This window comes from Colias eurytheme, chromosome 15 (genome assembly GCF_061535395.1).
Source record: "Colias eurytheme isolate Ceu_HAF_F1 chromosome 15, ilColEury1 Martin Lab GWU primary, whole genome shotgun sequence".
Taxonomy (NCBI): domain Eukaryota; kingdom Metazoa; phylum Arthropoda; class Insecta; order Lepidoptera; family Pieridae; genus Colias; species Colias eurytheme.
The window spans coordinates 5,624,335-5,645,748 of NC_142994.1; the positions used below are offsets into that span (position 1 = coordinate 5,624,335).

Sequence of the window (21,414 nt, forward strand, 5' to 3'; positions counted from 1 at the left end):
ATTATTTTAGGTGCATAACGGGCTACTGCCCCACGTAAATATTAAACATATAAAAAAATCGTATGAAACAATCTAATCAAAAATTCTAATATAAATACTACGTAACTGTAATTGAAAATCACAATGTCCATACAAGTAATGCTTACACCCACGTGTTTAGAGTAAAGATGTGTTAGTCATGTAGGTTCTTTTACGTTAGCGTCAATTGTGGACAAGTCACGTTACAAAAATCGTAGTTTTTCCTTATGAATTATTAAGGAAAATGTAATAATAATATGGTTTAGTAAGTTAAACTATTTGCATAATTGCCTCGTGGGTTACCACGTGATTTATAAATATATAAAATTAATAAAAAAGTTTAATTTTATATACATAGTATAAATATATAAAATTAAACTTTTTTAAGTATCCTAAGCCCAGGATACTCGTCGCACAAACTTCTATATAATAAAATTTGTGCTTATATATTCCATATACTTAGTTACTAAAGTAATCATCATCATCATCAGCCCATATATGTTCCCACTGCTGGGACACGGGCCTCCTATGAGGGTACAGGCCATAATCCACCACGCTGGCCAAGTGCGGGTTGGCGGATGACACATATCGTCGAACTTTTGATTCTTCGACATGTCGGTTTCCTCACGATGTTTTCCTTCACCGTTCGAGCAGTGGTGATGTTACAACATGCGCAGATAAATTGAAAAATCAATTTATTTCCTGCGCGCTCGCCCGGTCTCGAACCCCGGACTTATCGATTCGAAGTCCGAGGTCTCACCACTGAGCCACCACTGCTCTACTACTACTACTACTACTAAAGTAAATGTTTAAAAAAATTTAATTCTATTTCACTAAATTGATAAAGCATTCCTTGATGTAGTGCGGTATGATAATTGAAACATACCTGTTACCTAGTGGACGTAATGATTGCTAATCTATCTATACATACATATAATAAAATCGTATAACATTTACTTTTTTTTAAATAATACTTGGAGCGTGATCTACATCGAAACCAAAAATATATTTTTAAGAATTTTCGTCTGTTTGTTTGTATGTACGTCTGAGCTAAACTCAAAAAGTACTGCATGGACTACTTCAAATTTAGTATAGAGATAGCTTTAGACCTGAGAAAGGACAGAGGATAGGTTTTATCCCGGATATCCTACGGGAACGGGAACTATGCGGGTTTTTCTGTGACTACGCGGGCAAAACCGCTGGCGGAAAGCTAGTATGAAATAAAATAATGAACTTCGATTTTCTGTTGCAGTCATAAACCGTATTAACGAGAATTAAGATATAGGTAAGTAGGTAATAGATAAAAGAGAACCGCTACTATTTATTAGAATAATTTGTTTCTGTAATAAAATAACATAACATCAAACAATTATTGAATTCTTTGTAATGTTGTTCTTCCTGTTCCATCCTTTAATAAAAAGTGATTGTATAGGTTTAATGATTCCGTATTTGTTATCATGTAATAATATAAATATTTTCAATTTGCTTCAAAATTATTTCTATTGAAATTGTAATGTGAATAACCAATTATGTCATCAATTTCTTATATAAAAAAATATAATATAGCTTCAACAGAGCTTTACGCTGAAGCAATTTTGTTATAATTATACTGAGAAAATAGGTGAATTATTTTATTATTGATTTTATAGAACAAGACGTCTCTCGAGTCTCGCTACTATTTCTGTCGACGTTCTGAGTTTCATAAAATGTTTTGTATTAAAGACAAAGGATACAATTCAATTGTAAGAAATGAAAATGGAGTTAATTAACTAAGTTTATTATAGTCGTATTTTAATATAAAATATGAAAGAGATTACACTACATAGTAAAATGGAATAGGTATTAAAAATTAGAAACTAAAACTAAGCTATTTGAACAGCTTTCGGTTTCATTGATCATGTCTCGTTATAGTTAGTACAATTAAAATTTAAACAGCCTTAAATCAATTCCAATTTGAACACAGTTATAGACCCATTTAACAAATTTAATCTTTATTGCAATAAATTGCTTTTGCTCATATAACGTGTATAAATTAATAGTCAATATATTAATGTTAGTTATGAATTAATATCAAATAAGTCATTAAGGACAATGCCAATATTTTTTTACTCAAATCGAATAAAAATTTAATTTTGAAACATTAGATATGTATTAGAAGACCAAAACCAATCAAGCAATGAAATAATTATTTTTTTCAAAAAAACGCGGATATAAAGTAACAACCACACATGACACAAGTAAAAAATCTTATAAGAGCATCTTCTTCGGAAGTAAAAATTAGGCGCATGATTTCCAAAAATGAAGACGCAAAGCATGTGCATCGCGGTAAAACCCTAATAAAGTGAAGGCAAAGGATAAGCAAGTTCTGTACGAAATCACGCCGCCGCCGTCTCACTTTACCGGGTGCGTCATATCACCGCGACCGGCATGATAGCGCAAAGTATAAATTAATGACACTTTAATGTAAACCTCAATTCATCTGCGAAACGCATCCGAAGTAGTAGTGTGTGTCGGAATTAAAACAAAAACAAAATGTTTTTCGTACTGCTGTTGCTTGCGGCCGCTTTGTTGTGCGTGCACGAGGTTGTGCGGCGACGGAGTCGAACCTGGAAATTGCTTAATCAGTATCCCGGAGACTATCCCCTGCCTTTTGTAGGGAACGGTTTGCAGTTAGGATTTGACGCGGATGGTAAATTTTACTTAATTTTTAATTTAATAAATCAGTATTAAAATTTCATAAGACATAAATTATTAATCTGTTAATCTATGATTAAATTTAACGCTTCTCGGTATTGTTAAAATTACATAAAATAATTTCCTCTATTGAATATGTGCGACAACTTTTAACTGTAAGAATAATAATTCATACTGATATTTAATTAAAAATATACCTTTAAGCAGTCATTAAATCAATAATTATTTTTCTTAAAAGAAATGTTCAAATACATAGTTAATCATTTGAAGAAACACGTTTATAGACACTTTTGAAATTATTTAATAGAAAATATCTATATTCAAATAATAACGTTAACCTTAACGTTAGAAATTATTTGTTACTGTTAAATTTTATTAATTTTAACTATTATTAATTTATTAAAAAATTAGATACAATTAATTTATTATTTGTTACTTTTGGAGAAGGATATTTATTATTCCCAATTATAATAATATAGATCTTGTGATAAAGTACATACGTTCGGTAAATTAATTGAAACATGATTTTTCTCAAGAAAGCTAGACGATAACACATCAATCCTTGAGATTGAATTGTGCACAGTGCAAGTAATAAACAAAATTAAATAATAGATAAATAATCTCTTGCTTATTCTTTAAAATTTAATTCAATTTGCAGAAGCTTCGTATAAAGTCATGGCATTATGGAAGAAGCATGGCATGAATAACTTTCGCATGACAGTTGGACCTGAAGAGTGGGTCTTCCTTTCCAATCCTGATGATGTTGCGGTAATTATTATTCATCATTTATTCACATAAATCGAAAAATATATGAAAGTCTTTGACATAGAGCTTTGAAACCTACTGCTATGTATTAGGTATATTTGTTAGCAATTAACTTAGAAATATAAATATGGTAAATCTTTTCATCAATAATTTACTCAGATTTTCCATGTTTTGAATATTTAATGGTACGTAATTTTCAATTAATTAATCCTCCCTTATCTTGTTCCACTATTCACATTTAATCATATGAATTTTCAATCGTCCGTTACAAATGAGATTACATTGACAACAGACTAAGATTTTTATTACATGGATTAAGTATATCAAAATTAGCCATGATTAAAAGATTACTATAATATCTATTAATAAAGTCTAATGATTGTCGTGTGAAGTACTATGGAAAAAATAACACACTGTAGATTGCAAACACTACATCAATTGAATTGATGAAACTTATCAAATAATTAATTGATGTAGGTACCATGGATGTACTAACAAAAGCATGAAACTTTGTGCGTTAAAAAGAATAAAATGTATTTTATTCATAATTTGAATATCTATATTCTATAATTCCATACTCTCAAAGCCATATTTTACATGTTAGTATGTTTTTGCAGATTATTTTGAACCATCCGACTGAACTTGGAAAGCAAATTGAAAGGAATACAGCTTTTAAGCCCTTCTTCGGCAATTCTGTGTCTACGTCTGAAGGTATTTTGATTGATCTATTTTCACAACTTACATATTTGATCTATAAACATTTACAAAAATTATTTGTATAATTTTAGAGTTCTATAAGGATTCAAAAATAAAATAATGCTTAATTCAATGGAAATATTATATAAAACAGACAATATAGAAATTAGAGATGTATTTACGAGAGTGTATGTAATACGATTAATAGAGACAGACGCCAGCACTTTGCTAAAACAGTTTACAATATGCGGTCACTGAATCTGACTGTAGTCAGAGCTGCCACAGAAGCAAATTCGACTAGCTTGTTGTGTTTTATTATAACGGCACACTTAAAATGAATAATACAAACCTCTAAAATTGGTGGATTATTATTCAATTTACATAATATGCACGAAGTACTAACAAACTTGCATTATCTTTCTTTGTAACTAAGAATGCTTTTGTAGTAGTATAGCAGACAAGCGAGAAAATTTTATCTTTTCTACCTCAGATAACAGTTATATATTATAATCCGAAAGATCATAATCAGTTGATAATTGAATAAATCATTAATGATTGATTAATAGCATAAATCCCTTCATAATTCAAATTGATCAATACGCTGCAATCTGTTCTGCTAACAAAATAACACTATTAGCAGCGGAGATCAAACGGTTTGAGAAGCACCGAAAAGCTATAAGTAAATATTTTGTTTAAGGTGAACGATGGAAGACAACACGCAAGATGATGGCTCCAAGCTTCCACTTTAAGACCCTGGAGAAGAGGGTGGAGCACGTAAACAAACACTGTGATCTTCTGATCGAGCTCCTGGATGCGCAGTCAGCTGGCGGTGGTGACATTAACATCTATCGCTATCTGAGACCCTACATGTTCGATATTTTGTGCAGTGAGTAAACTCTTTATCGGTTATCTGGAATTCAAATTATATAAGCTTATTAGATTATCCTTCACACTCAATCGCTTTTGAAACAATTTAAGTAAAATTGTAGATATGCGTGATATTTAGATATGTACAATGTAGAGACTGTAAAGCTTTAATTTAAATATGTATCTTTTGTTATAGGTTCCGTAATGGGTGTAGAGTATAACCTTCTGAATGATTTGGATCATCCCTATTTGAAAGCAAGTGAAAAGTAAGTTATATACCACTGTTTCTGTCTGTTTTGTTTCTTTGAATTAAAATCAATGGTACCTACTAATCGTAAATTTTGTTATTAGGGTTATCAATATAATCACGCAAAACTATTTCTCGTATTGGAGGAATATAAAGTACCTGTTCATGTTGACACCATTCTACAAAGATATGATGGACACGATTAGCACAATCCGAAGCACGAGTACAGATGTAAGTATACAACTTTATGTTAATTTTTAAACGTTTTGCCATTATCCTCCTAATTACAAATGTAAGTCAAAACATGCGGAAGACCGTATGGGAAATCTGGCACAATTTAGATATATTGGGAAGGCTTACTTCATTTTTGATATGACTATTATGATTTCCAATGTTCAATATGTATTTATTTAGAAATGCTTTTTGTAGATTATCGCGCAAAGAAAAAAGAAGCTTACGCAAATCATAGAAGATACAAAGAACAATAACAAGAACGTCGATGTAGATTTGGAAGAGATGATAGAAAGTAAAGTTGACGATATGTGTATGTTGGACAAATTCCTATTGAGCAAATTCTTAAATGGTGAACCCATCCCAGAAGACATGATCAACGAAGAAATTACTCTCGTTTGCTGGACTGTAAGTATCATTTAAACTATTCTAAAGTAAAATTTATGTCACATAAACACAGAATTAATGCAATATACAATATTAATATAGATTTTATTTGCAACTTTAATTTCTATTAAGAAGTTTAAAACGAGCATGTTTTAACCTTACATTTTTTTTTTCTTTCCCAGGGCCATTATACGACTACCCTGACAATGGCACATACACTGTACTGCCTGGCCAAGTATCCTGAAGTACAAAAGAGAGTCCTAGAAGAACAGAAGTCTATTTACCAAAAGGATATTTTCAAGAAACCATCAAATCATGAGCTAACTGAAATGAAATATCTAGAAGCTGTAATTAAAGAGAGCATCCGAGTTATTCCAACAGTGACTAAGATTGGAAGGCAACTGAAAAACGACTTGAAATTCAAAGGTAAGGACAAGATTCGCAATTTCGAGAAATCAAAATCATATTAAATAATGTAATTCAAGAATTTTATTATATTTCGTCCTCACACGTGAAATATATAGATTCTTCTATATCTAATTGAAATAATTTCTTGCAGATGGAAGAGTCGTACCCGCTGATACTACTGTTTTAGTATTTTACGAGGCGATATATCAAGATCCGAAGACATTCGTAGAGCCAGAGAAATACAATCCAGACAGATTCTTCAGTCCGATGCACAACCACGCCTTTGTGCCATTCAGCGCTGGACCTAGAAATTGTATCGGTAAGTATCTAATACTAACATACCCTTGCCAATGAATAAGAAAATTTTGTACATTAATACAACATTTGCCATTTCTAAACAACAAAGATAAAATATTCATTAAATTTCAGATGTCAAGTAATATTCATTCTTGGTACACGGATAATAAAATATTAATATTGTTTTAAAGGTTTCCGGTACGCGTGGTCCGTAATGAAAACAACTATATCAAACATTGTCCGGAGGTACGAACTCAGTCTGGGAGAGCCGGGCTCAGAACCACAATTCGTATACAGAATACTCACAGAATCGAAAAATGGTCTACACTTAAAATTGAGGAAACGAGAATATTAAATTAGAGCTTTGAAATTTAGCATATTAAATTATTAATGATGAATCAATCATAATCTCAGGATTGTAGTATTTTCTAATAATTTTACAATCCTTTTAATGCAAGAAGCCATATTACATAAAAGTAATAAGAATTATAGCCAGTAAACAAAGATTTTTTGCCGGCTAAAATGTATAGATTAACATAGGTCATAGACGAAGGTCATTTTAATGTACATATCGTGTATGTATGATTACTAATTATGTTATAGTAATTTAGTTTATTACAATTGTTATGTTTATATGTATATTGCGATTTATTTGTACCTCTACAACTAATTATCTTAATGTGAATAAAAAAATGTCATAATTTCTAAGATATGATCGCTTTAGAAAATAATTTGGTATTTAGATAAAATACCAGAATTAGAACAGTGAAATTTATTTATATTTTATTAAAGGTATATAAAATCACAAGGCTTGTGCTTAGATTCAATAAGAGTTATTAGCTTAATAAATTATTTGTGTGAACAATTTTTAAAATTGTGGCTATGATAGAGAATATTATGTTTAAGAAAATAAATAATTACTTACATTTAATTGTTTCGGTATTTTATTCTATCATTTTACAATTTTACCTGTTTCTTCCTCTGCAGCTTTACAAGCTTCATTATAGTCCATACTAATATTATAAATGCGAAAGTAACTCTGTCTGTCTGTCTGTTACTCAATCACGCCTGAACTACTGAACCAATTTGCATGAAATTTGTTATAGATATATTTTGATACCCGAGAAAGGACATAGGTTAGGTTTTATCTCGGAAATCCTACGGGAACGGGTTTTTCTCTGAAAACGCGGGCGAAGCCGCGGGCGGAAAGCTAGTTATCTATAATATAAAAATCACAGATCACAGAAACTATAAAAATGAATCGCAAAATGTTTTGGTTAGCGCCAAGCGCATTCACTCGAGAACAGCTAAACCGATTTCGTTAATTCTTTTTTTATAATATTCCTTCAAGTACGAGGATGGTTATTATGCAGAAAAAACGTAAACGTAAACACGGGTGAAGTCGGGCCAAACTGCTAGTATCTTATATGGAAGGAATTCATTTTTATGTAACTTTAATATACAAATATTTAATAGCTCGATTATGATAGATTACTTTCTAGAGACTAGACTTTTTAAGACACCTTTGATAAAAATCCAATGCGATTATAATACAAATGATTCATTGAAATTGCTTTTTGTTATAGTATTGGCATATTCAACATTTAACTCTACATTATTTGAATTATCGTTTATTTTCACTTCAAGAAATGAGTATATTTCTCTCTTAGATTTCTCTATTCAACCGTATACATATTTATTTATTTTGAAAACTACACAGCTTACAGTTTGACTTACTCTACTTATATCTATGATACAATACGCCAATTACGAGTTTTACAATTATTATCAATTACATATTTATTTAAAACAGTAACTTATTAAAGAGTGGTGAGTTGTGTGTGTGGGTAAGTGCGTGCGTGCGTTTGGGTATGTTTGTGTGTATATGTGTGTGTGTGTGTGCATGATTAAAATGTGTTAGGTACGTTAGATAATATTTTAATTACATTGGTTTTAAAACGATTGCGAGGGCTGTTAAATATGTCAAGAGTAGAAAATTTTTGATTGTATATCGAAGGTAGGCGATTAAAGAGTGAGTTCTTCATAATATGAATAAATAAATCAATATATTATATTGATTTTTTGTACATGGTATAAAGAATAAAGGAGTATTAGGGGGAGTCCGGGAGACTTGAACCGCTTTTTACTAAGAACTCTATAAAATCTGATTAGTGACCTTGAGAGCTTTAAGATCTATACCATATGGAAGCCTTATTATCTGGCTAAGATTTTATACCATTTTGAAAATAAAAATTGCAAGGAGAAGACAGTAAACTAAGTTTTAATGAAAAATGAGTTTTGATTCAAGTCTCCCCAACCGGCGGGACACTTGCCCATAAGGTGAGGGACACTTGCCCATACCTTTTTAGGGAGGAGAAATGAAGCAAATAAAGCATATTACACACATTATTTATGTTTTATTTAGACACGTTTTACAATAACTAGAATATTCATAATCACCTTCTAAACAAATTAGTGAAAATAATTATCCAAATGTTTTCAGAGCAACTGCATAACATAACATTCGCTTTTATTATTAATTAAATACTCGTTTTGAGGTATCTACTGCTATATAAATCTACAAAAGTAATTTAAAGACATTTTTTTACTATAAACTAAGAATAGCTATTAGTCTCAAAGATTAAATGTGGCACATGCAAAATCAACATAGGTTTAATAAGTGGAACTATAATTCAATGAAATTGGCGTAGTCGAATGCTAGTTGCATTGCTTGTTTTCTGGTTAAGCCATAGTGCATTTTACTGCAGGTCAATAAGTAACGAACGAGCAATGTCTCTTTATTTACATTGAAAATCTGGGAGCATTTGTATTGGCTCCCCTTGTCTTGCAAAGGTGTTAACTTTTGTTCACCTAACAGGTAATACCGTCGTAAAATGGTTCTGTCTATCCCATACTTGATTGAAATTTGACGAATAGATTTGCCACTCTTTATTTCTCTGTCTGCACTTTCAATCTCAGACTAAGTAAACGGTTTCCTGTGACGACTATCTTCCTTAGGCTTATACTGAAATGGCATTTTCTTTCTGAAACAAAACAAAAACTAACTTAAATAGTGCACAAACTGCAAAGGGAGAGTTGAACCACTGTTTAAGTCTCCCGACTGCAGACTGGTTCAACTCTCCCACACCCGACTCAAGGCCATATCTTGATTTTTTCCAACAAATCCACTATCACCTGGAGAACAACACTGAACGTACGACAAAATATGATAATCTAGTAATGCAATAACGTAGGTGTTTGATACATACCTTCAGAAATGCGTGCATAGCAATTAAAACAACAGATCCAAAAAAATTCACTCCGCGACGATGAAAACACTTTTTCGTAACTCACGGTCGAACGCGTCTGTTATCACCCAAAATTTCGAGTTGCTTGTGATTGGCAGATTATGCGCGTTCATTTGTTTGCTACTTGGCGTAATTTGGCGCCTAATTTAAAAAGTTATTGAAAGTGGTTCAACTCTCCCACCTGGGCAAGTCTCCCGGACTCCCCCTACGTGTTCGAGTTAGAGGGGTGTTAAAATATATATTTTCTGTTAATTGGGGGCAGTCTAGTTTGTTGTTTAGGAGATCATAAAGAAACATAATATCTGAAAGAGTACGTCTGTCTTCGAGAGTATTCATTTTAAAGAAAATGCAGGATTCTTAGTAGTCCTTAAAGTTATGTTTTGCTTTAAAACTAAGATGCTTCATAAATATCTTTTGTGTTTTTTCAATTTTGTCTATATATTTTTTTTAAAATGGTCGCCATATTATACTTCCATATTCTAATATGCTTCTGACGTAACTATGATAAAGCATTTTTAAACACTGAGGGTTTTTAAAAGGTTGACTTGTTCTTAGGATGAAACCAAGGGATTTGTATGCTTTACTGGACATGTACTCAATATGGGCGTCGAAGAAACATTTATCGTCCAGAAGGATGCCGAGATCCTTTACTGAAGTTGTTCTATTAATTAACTGATTATTGATACTACTAGCTGTGCCCGCGACTTCGTCCGCGTGGAATAGTGACTGCATAGTAGTTACTACTTAACACACAATTATTGAGTAAACACGTCTTGAAACACGTACTATCATATACAACTAAATTATAAGTTAAGAAATAAAATAACACATTATTATAAAGTTAAGAAATAAAATAAATAATAACACAAAAGAACTGTTAGTAAAATTTATTACTAAACTGAGCTATAAAACTTAGGTACAGTAGAGTTCAAAATTTCCAGGATGTGCTTATTCTCCCGCTCCCATATTCCTTCTACTTCCACAGACTTTCAACTTTTCCCTTTCACCCCTAGTAAATGGCAGAACCGATTTTGATCTAAACCATGTCTAATCATACCTATATAATGTTATGTACATGTCATATCCTTTCGTTTGGTACTCCATTTGGATTATTTATCCCCACTATCACCCCTAAGGTGCCCTATCAATACATATAATAAAATTCTAGAAAAGTGGTGTCTGTACAATGAAGATATGTAAAAAAAAATTAGCAGGGGTTATTACTAAATCGATCCCAAACCCAAAACTGTTGTTAAAAAAATTTTTGTCTGTTTGTCTGTTTGTCGGTTTGTCTGTTTGTCTGTTTGTCTGTATGTTTGAACACGCTAATCTCAGAAACGGCTGATCCGATTTAGATGCGGTTTTCACTAATATATTGTGGTAAGCTTCATTTAACATTTAGTGTTTATTTCATGTCAATCGGTTCATAAGTAAAAAAGTTATGACCATTTAAGTAATCACAGCGAACATTTGCTAAGGCATTCTATACATGAATTACTTTATTACGTAAATTATACGCTAAAGTTATTCCTTGACATGTCCAGATGATCATATCGAAAGTCCCCAAGCGTGGGGGGGGGGGGGGTGGTTATGCTGAGGTGGTAGTAGGGGGGTCAAAGGACCTTTATTTAGATATTTGCTCATAAGTCTAAAACCTGCACAAATAGCATTATGGTTACTTCTAGGTAAATTTTCTATATAAAAGGTCTTTGAAATTATGTCGTAGGTATTATATTTTTAACCCCCGATGCAAAAAGAGGGGTGTTATGAGTTATGACCGCTATGTGTGTATTGCGTGTCTGTCTGTGCCACCGTAGCTCGCTAACGGGTAATACGAATTAGATGCGTTTTTTTGTTACATTAGTTGTTTATTATATTATATAGGGGTGAAAAAAACGCATTTTAGTTGTTAATGTAGGTTGTTAATGTAGGTTATACCCAAGTGATATATCAAATGAAAATAGACGACATGTCAGAAACAATTAGTCAAATTTTATCAAAATCGGTTCATCCATTTATTTGATATAGGGGTAAAAGTGGGAATAAATAAATGAATTTTATCAAATATACTCAAGTGACGTATCTAATGAAAGACATGACGTGTAAAGTACAATAAGACATATTTTATCAAAATTGGTTCATCCATTTATTGGATAAAAGTGGCAATAAAAGTTGTCAAATATACCTTAGTGGCATATCAAATGAAAGGGCATGACCTGACGTGAGAAGTATAATGAGGCATAGGTATTTAATCAAAATCGGTTCATCCATTTATTATATAGAGGGGTAAAAGTGGGAATGAAAAAAACGAATGTTGTCTGTTATACCCAAGTGATATATCAAATGAAAAAAGACGACCTGTCAGAAACAACAAGTCAAATTATATCAAAATTGGTTCATCAATTTATTTGAGATAGGGGTTAAAGTGGGAATAAATAAATAAATTTTATCAAATATACTCAAGTGACGTATCTAATGAAAGACATGACGTGTAAAGTACAATAAGACATAATATTTTATCAAAATTGGTTCATCCATTTATTGTATATAATATGTAGGTATAAAAGTGGGAATAAAAGTTGTCGAATATACCCAAGTGGCATATCAAATGAAAGGGCATGACCTGACGTGAGAAGTATAATGAGGCATATTTAATCAAAATCGGTTCATCCAATAATTATATGTAGGGCAAAAGTGGGAATGAGAAAAACGAATGCTGTCTGTTATACCCAAGTGATATGTCAAATGAAAAAAGACGACCTGTCAGAAACAATTAAGTAGTCCAATGTTATCAAAATCGGTTCATCCATTTATTTGATATAGGGGTAAAAGTGGGAATAAATAAATAAATTTTATCAAATATACTCAAGTGACTTATCTAATGAAAGACATGACGTGTAAAGTACAATAAGACATATTTTATCAAAATTGGTTCATCCATTTATTGGATATAGGTATAAAAGTGGGAATAAAAGTTGTCAAATAATATACCCAAGTGGCATATCAAATGAAAGGGCATGACCTGACGTGAGAAGTATGATGAGGCATATTTAATCAAAATCGGTTCATCCATTTATTGATTTATAGCGGTAAAAGTGGGAATGAATAATCGAATGTGGTCAAATAACGTGTGTATCAAGCGGCATATCAAATGACGTGTGAATTACAATTAGTCATGTTTTATCAAAATTGGTTAATCTGTTTATTACATATAGGGCACCTTAGGGGTGATAGTGGGGATAAATAATCCAAATGCAGTACCAAACGAAAGGATATGACATGTACATAATATACATATAGGTATGATTAGACATGGTTTAGATCAAAATCGGTTCTGCCATTTACTAGGGGTGAAAGGGGAAAGTTGAAAGTCTGTGAAAGTAGAAGGAATATGGGAGCGGGAGAATAACCACATCCTGGCAATTTTGAACTCTTCTGTACCTAAGTTTTATAGCTCAGTTTAGTAATAAATTTTACTAACAGTTCTTTTGTGTTATTATTTATTTTTTATTTCTTAACTTTATAATAATGTGTAAGTACTTATAATTTAGTTGTATATGATAGTACGTGTTTCAAGACGTGTTTACTCAATAATTGTATGTTAAGTTGTAACTACTATGCAGTCACTATTCCACGCGGACGAAGTCGCGGGCACAGCTAGTATGTAATAAACAGATTAACCAATTTTGATAAAACATGACTAATTGTAATTCACACGTCATTTGATATGCCGCTTGATTATATTATTTGACCACATTCGATTATTCATTCCCACTTTTACCGCTATAAATCAATAAATGGATGAACCGATTTTGATTAAATATGCCTCATCATACTTCTCACGTCAGGTCATGCCCTTTCATTTGATATGCCACTTGGGTATATTATTTGACAACTTTTATTCCCACTTTTATACCTATATCCAATAAATGGATGAACCAATTTTGATAAAATATATCTTATTGTACTTTACACGTCATGTCTTTCATTAGATAAGTCACTTGAGTATATTTGATAAAATTTATTTATTTATTCCCACTTTTACCCCTCAAATAAATGGATGAACCGATGTTGATAACATTGGACTACTTAATTGTTTCTGACAGGTCGTCTTTTTTCATTTGATATATCACTTGGGTATAACAGACAGCATTCGTTTTTCTCATTCCCACTTTTGCCCTACATATAATTATTGGATGAACCGATTTTGATTAAATATGCCTCATTATACTTCTCACGTCAGGTCATGCCCTTTCATTTGATATGCCACTTGGGTATATTCGACAACTTTTATTCCCACTTTTATACCTACATATTATATCCAATAAATGGATGAACCAATTTTGATAAAATATTATGTCTTATTGTACTTTACACGTCATGTCTTTCATTAGATACGTCACTTGAGTATATTTGATAAAATTTATTTATTTATTCCCACTTTAACCCCTATATCAAATAAATTGATGAACCGATTTTGATATAATTTGACTTGTTGTTTCTGACAGGTCGTCTTTTTTCATTTGATATATCACTTGGGTATAACAGACAACATTCGTTTTTTTTCATTCCCACTTTTACCCCTCTATATAATAAATGGATGAACCGATTTTGAATAAATACCTATGCCTCATTATACTTCTCACGTCAGGTCATGCCCTTTCATTTGATATACCACTTAGGTATATTTGACAACTTTTATTGCCACTTTTATCCAATAAATGGATGAACCAATTTTGATAAAATATGTCTTATTGTACTTTACACGTCATATCTTTCATTAGATACGTCACTTGAGTATATTTGATAAAATTCATTTATTTATTCCCACTTTTACCCCTATATCAAATAAATGGATGAACCGATTTTGATAAAATTTGACTAATTGTTTCTGACATATCGTCTATTTTCATTTGATATATCACTTGGGTATAACCTACATTAACAACTAACATTCGTTTTTTTCATTCCCACTTACCCCTATATAATATAATAAACAACTAATGTAACAAAAAAACGCATCTAATTCGTATTACCCGTTAGCGAGCTACGGTGGCACAGACAGACACGCAATACACACATAGCGGTCATAATACCCCTCTTTTTGCGTTGGGGGTTAAAAATATAATACCTACGATATAATTTCAAAGACCTTTTATATAGAAAATTTACCTAGAAGTAACCATAATGCTATTTGTGCAGGTTTTAGACTTATGAGCAAAAATCTAAATAAAGGTCCTTGACCCCCCCTACTACCCCCTCAGCATAACCACCCCCCCCATGCTTGGGGACTTTCGATATGATCATCTGGACATGTCAAGGAATAACTTTAGCGTATAATTTACGTAATAAAGTAATTCATGTATAGAATGCCTTAGCAAATGTTTCGCTGTGATTACTTAAATGGTCATAACTTTTTTATTTATGAACCGATTGACATGAAATAAACACTAAATGTTAAATGAAGCTTACCACAATATATTAGTGAAAACCGCATCTAAATCGGATAAGCCATTTCTGAGATTAGCGTGTTCAAACATACAGACAAACAGACAAACCGACAAACAGACAAACAGACAAACAGACAAAATTTTTTTTAACAACAGTTTTGGGTTTGGGATCGATTTAGTAATAACACCTGCTAATTTTTTTTTACATATTTTCATTGTACAGACACCACTTTTCTAGAATTTTATTATATGTATTGATTGATGATGATATTCGAATAAAATAATGTTACGTTTACGAGAAAAGCTTATGGTTTGGCATTTTTGAATGTTTACACCGATGTTATTAATTTTAAAATATGGTGTGAGTAATGATCGTTTTCCCAAACATTTAATTAATACCTAAATAACAACAGCATATCAGTTAAACAAAACGAACAATTCAGCAAGGGATGGATTTAGGGCCGGCGCCCACTGCCGGCACGGCGTGGCATGGCAGGGCAGAGGATTTTATTACTAACTAGCTGTGCCCGCGACTTCGTCCGCGTGGAATAGTGACTGCATAGTAGTTACAACTTAACATACAATTATTGAGTAAACACGTCTTGAAACACGTACTATCATATACAACTAAATTATAAGTACTTACACATTATTATAAAGTTAAGAAATAAAAAATAAATAATAACACAAAAGAACTGTTAGTAAAATTTATTACTAAACTGAGCTATAAAACTTAGGTACAGAAGAGTTCAAAATTGCCAGGATGTGGTTATTCTCCCGCTCCCATATTCCTTCTACTTTCACAGACTTTCAACTTTCCCCTTTCACCCCTAGTAAATGGCAGAACCGATTTTGATCTAAACCATGTCTAATCATACCTATATGTATATTATGTACATGTCATATCCTTTCGTTTGGTACTGCATTTGGATTATTTATCCCCACTATCACCCCTAAGGTGCCCTATATGTAATAAACAGATTAACCAATTTTGATAAAACATGACTAATTGTAATTCACACGTCATTTGATATGCCGCTTGATACACACGTTATTTGACCACATTCGATTATTCATTCCCACTTTTACCGCTATAAATCAATAAATGGATGAACCGATTTTGATTAAATATGCCTCATCATACTTCTCACGTCAGGTCATGCCCTTTCATTTGATATGCCACTTGGGTATATTATTTGACAACTTTTATTCCCACTTTTATACCTATATCCAATAAATGGATGAACCAATTTTGATAAAATATGTCTTATTGTACTTTACACGTCATGTCTTTCATTAGATAAGTCACTTGAGTATATTTGATAAAATTTATTTATTTATTCCCACTTTTACCCCTATATCAAATAAATGGATGAACCGATTTTGATAACATTGGACTACTTAATTGTTTCTGACAGGTCGTCTTTTTTCATTTGACATATCACTTGGGTATAACAGACAGCATTCGTTTTTCTCATTCCCACTTTTGCCCTACATATAATTATTGGATGAACCGATTTTGATTAAATATGCCTCATTATACTTCTCACGTCAGGTCATGCCCTTTCATTTGATATGCCACTTGGGTATATTCGACAACTTTTATTCCCACTTTTATACCTACATATTATATACAATAAATGGATGAACCAATTTTGATAAAATATTATGTCTTATTGTACTTTACACGTCATGTCTTTCATTAGATACGTCACTTGAGTATATTTGATAAAATTTATTTATTTATTCCCACTTTAACCCCTATCTCAAATAAATTGATGAACCAATTTTGATATAATTTGACTTGTTGTTTCTGACAGGTCGTCTTTTTTCATTTGATATATCACTTGGGTATAACAGACAACATTCGTTTTTTTCATTCCCACTTTTACCCCTCTATATAATAAATGGATGAACCGATTTTGATTAAATACCTATGCCTCATTATACTTCTCACGTCAGGTCATGCCCTTTCATTTGATATGCCACTAAGGTATATTTGACAACTTTTATTGCCACTTTTATCCAATAAATGGATGAACCAATTTTGATAAAATATGTCTTATTGTACTTTACACGTCATGTCTTTCATTAGATACGTCACTTGAGTATATTTGATAAAATTCATTTATTTATTCCCACTTTTACCCCTATATCAAATAAATGGATGAACCGATTTTGATAAAATTTGACTAATTGTTTCTGACATGTCGTCTATTTTCATTTGATATATCACTTGGGTATAACCTACATTAACAACCTACATTAACAACTAAAATGCGTTTTTTTCACCCCTATATAATATAATAAACAACTAATGTAACAAAAAAACGCATCTAATTCGTATTACCCGTTAGCGAGCTACGGTGGCACAGACAGACACGCAATACACACATAGCGGTCATAACTCATAACACCCCTCTTTTTGCATCGGGGGTTAAAAATATAATACCTACGACATAATTTCAAAGACCTTTTATATAGAAAATTTACCTAGAAGTAACCATAATGCTATTTGTGCAGGTTTTAGACTTATGAGCAAATATCTAAATAAAGGTCCTTTGACCCCCCTACTACCACCTCAGCATAACCACCCCCCCCCCCCCACGCTTGGGGACTTTCGATATGATCATCTGGACATGTCAAGGAATAACTTTAGCGTATAATTTACGTAATAAAGTAATTCATGTATAGAATGCCTTAGCAAATGTTCGCTGTGATTACTTAAATGGTCATAACTTTTTTACTTATGAACCGATTGACATGAAATAAACACTAAATGTTAAATGAAGCTTACCACAATATATTAGTGAAAACCGCATCTAAATCGGATCAGCCGTTTCTGAGATTAGCGTGTTCAAACATACAGACAAACAGACAAACAGACAAACCGACAAACAGACAAACAGACAAAAATTTTTTTAACAACAGTTTTGGGTTTGGGATCGATTTAGTAATAACCCCTGCTAATTTTTTTTTACATATCTTCATTGTACAGACACCACTTTTCTAGAATTTTATTATATGTATTGATTGATGATGATGATGATTGATGAAGTTATTTTGAATCTTATTTCAATCAGTTTAGAATTCAAGTTACTTTATTTCGATGCCACGATGCCGCGACGTATCGCAGGATGCTGCAGCATGACGCGGCACGCCGCAGGATGCGGCGGCATGACGTGTCTTGCTGTTTCATTCCAAGGAATGCCGTGGCGCGCCATTGCATCCCGCGAGGCGTATGCGTCACTTTGGGGTTGAGGAATTATGATTGCTAGCTAGTTGAAATAAGGTTGAAACTTATGCAGCATTAGTGGGGCTTTTAGCAGGGATACCACGGCATGCCACTGAATGCCGCGGAATCATGCAGCACGCCGCGGGATGCCACTGCACGCCGCGGGATGCCATTGCACGCCGCGGGATGCTCTGCCGTGCCATGCCGTGCCGTGCCGGGAGTGGGCGCCGGCCCTTACGAGACTGAATGTAATACTATGATTAGTAGTGACATTTGCCTGCACGTTGTAAACAGACGTTTATTTCAAGCGTAGAGTGTACAGGTACCTTCTAGGGAAGGTCGTACAAATTTGGAACACATCTCAGCTTAACATCAGGCGAGATTGTGGTGAAGCGCTTCCCTATTCTCAATAAAAAAAAACTTTTTAAGTCCATAAGTTGCATACCGTTGTATAATAAACAATTATATCTACATATAGACCGGGAGATACTGACACAAAATTTCGAGTCATTTGTAACAGGATGGCGGTTCTACAGGGGTCTTAGTACGCAATGACAAAAAGAAAAACGATGGTGTGAACACTGGTACCGGCGGCTTAGTCGCGTGGGCGTTACTCGAACTCGTCGTAAAAATAGCGAAAGTCAAACGATTTGTAACACAAAAATTTTAGAATTTACCGATAGCCCATAAAAAAGAAGTAGGCGGTAGTGTCATGCCATACTTTTCCGGTGTGACTTACAGCCCGCCATACCGACGCAAATGTGTTGATTTAAAAAAAAACAATTCAACCATTTGTACCAGGCTAACTTTTGCACAGGTAACCATCGTCCTGTAGCCATTTACGAAAATCACCATACCATACTTTTCGGACGATTCCAAACGGTCGCCATACCGCCGAATATATGCAAAAATTTTTTTTTTTCGCCGAACCATTTGTAACACCCTAAATTTTTTTTTCAACAACTCCTGAATGATTATAAATAGAAGTGTTACTCATTCAATCCAGAAGTTAATCAGTTTTAATAACTGACATGTGTCAGATATGTCAGTTATTAAAACTGATTAATTTGGATCTTCTGGATTGAATGAGTATGTAGATATAATTTGTTTATTTGTGCTTATATTGTGATTTAAATTAGCCTCAATATTGGTTGAATGGATGATTATTATTTTTGTTTGTGTAAATGAAATAGTTTTCATTTTTAGTATCGTCGTCGTTACACATTCTCCATAAATTTCGATTATTTTTAATGAAAAGTGATTAGCTAATTTTTATTTTTATTCAATGTACCGCATGCCACTAATGCAATTATCACTCTTACAATATCTGGCATTATCTAAACTTTTACCACCAATGAAATTTCTCAGGCAATATTTCAAAAGAAAATTTTGACAAATTAATAATGTACAAAAACTGTGTTAAATAAATAATGGTACCCACATGGGTATGATTAAAATGTTTATATCAAATCAACTATGTACGTTTCGATTATGCATACTTTAATTATTTTATCATATTTCTTGGATTTCAGAACATAGTTCAACCTAAAGAAAAACAAATTAAGCATTTGCATTACATAATATGCTGATAACATTCATATAATACGACCATACGACGTAAACGTAACATATTTTGTACACTAATAGGTCACCTAGGTTAAGTATCTATCTAATAACTGATATACACAATGTATACTTATTGATTTAAAATTTTAGGTCGATTGATATATATGTAGACGACATACACTATGGAATAACAATATGGAAATCGTCCATAAAATTTAACATGAGGCTATTTATTATGTACAATTGCAAGGTTTTTCTAAGATACGTGGTCATAGGAATCTATATGGGTTTACAGTGCACACACAGTGCAATCATTGTATTTATGCTTTATCGTTCAGTATTTGCAGATATTTATTGATGAATAATCCAAACAATGGAATTAAAAGAAAGTAAAAGACCCAGTATGAATACTGATAATATCTTCGATATCAAATATCGATAAAACTAATTAATCGTTCTTGTAAAATACAGTCACATTTTAATAGATTGCTGCTCGCCCTGACTCTGCCTGGCTGCACTATTTTTTGTGTTTCGAATATAATAAATAAACAAAAGTTTTGGTTTATTGTCGTAGTCCAAGCGTTAACAAATATAACAAAATAAAAATCAATAAAATTCGTTTTAATGTTTTTTTATTCATGAGTGGAGTTGAGTTCTATAGCCCCGGTCAGTGGACTGTAGATATTTCTTATTTATTCGCGGGGTAGTTCCCACTTGATGAATGAAACTCGCAGTGATCTCAGAAGGTGCTTTATTTTCTTAAGCGATTATCTACAGGTGCTGATTTATTCGGAAGTATCTAACTATCAACTTTATAAAACAATTATTTATAAATTGATATTGATTACAGTAATTTCATATTGAAACTGATATTATCAAACCCAGCCAGATACTGTTATCCAATTTAAAAGTCTAATTACTTTAAAGGTACCCTAGTCGAGAAAAACAAAGAAGCTTATGCGAATAGAAAGATACGGAACAAAACAACAAGAACGTTGACATAGACACAAAATAAAGTCTCTCTATTTTGTGGCATAGACAACAAACATGACAATAACTGTCTATTGAACAAGTTCCTTATACAACTAGTAGAACCTATAAGTACTAGATCTAAGAAGTCAAGTGGATTAAGCTACATTTATATTGTACTAGCTTCCGCCCACGACTTTATACGTGCATCCCCGTTTTTCCCCGTTCCCGCAAGTATTTCGGGAAATCCTTTCTTAGCGGATGCCTACGTCCTAA

General features: G+C 32.5%; 1 protein-coding gene across 1 annotated transcript; it reads left to right on the forward strand.

Annotated features, from left to right (window-relative positions):
* The first annotated feature begins 2,511 nt into the window (after positions 1-2,511).
* Positions 2,512-7,495, forward strand: LOC149902309 (cytochrome P450 4d2-like). The gene is made up of 10 exons (XM_090109876.1): positions 2,512-2,707; positions 3,371-3,480; positions 4,095-4,188; positions 4,871-5,059; positions 5,237-5,306; positions 5,392-5,518; positions 5,717-5,926; positions 6,088-6,331; positions 6,465-6,632; positions 6,802-7,495. The coding sequence occupies exons 1-10, from the start codon at positions 2,551-2,553 to the stop codon at positions 6,963-6,965; spliced, it is 1,533 nt and encodes a 510-aa protein (XP_089966002.1). The 5' UTR covers positions 2,512-2,550; the 3' UTR covers positions 6,966-7,495.
* The last annotated feature ends 13,919 nt before the right edge of the window (positions 7,496-21,414 follow it).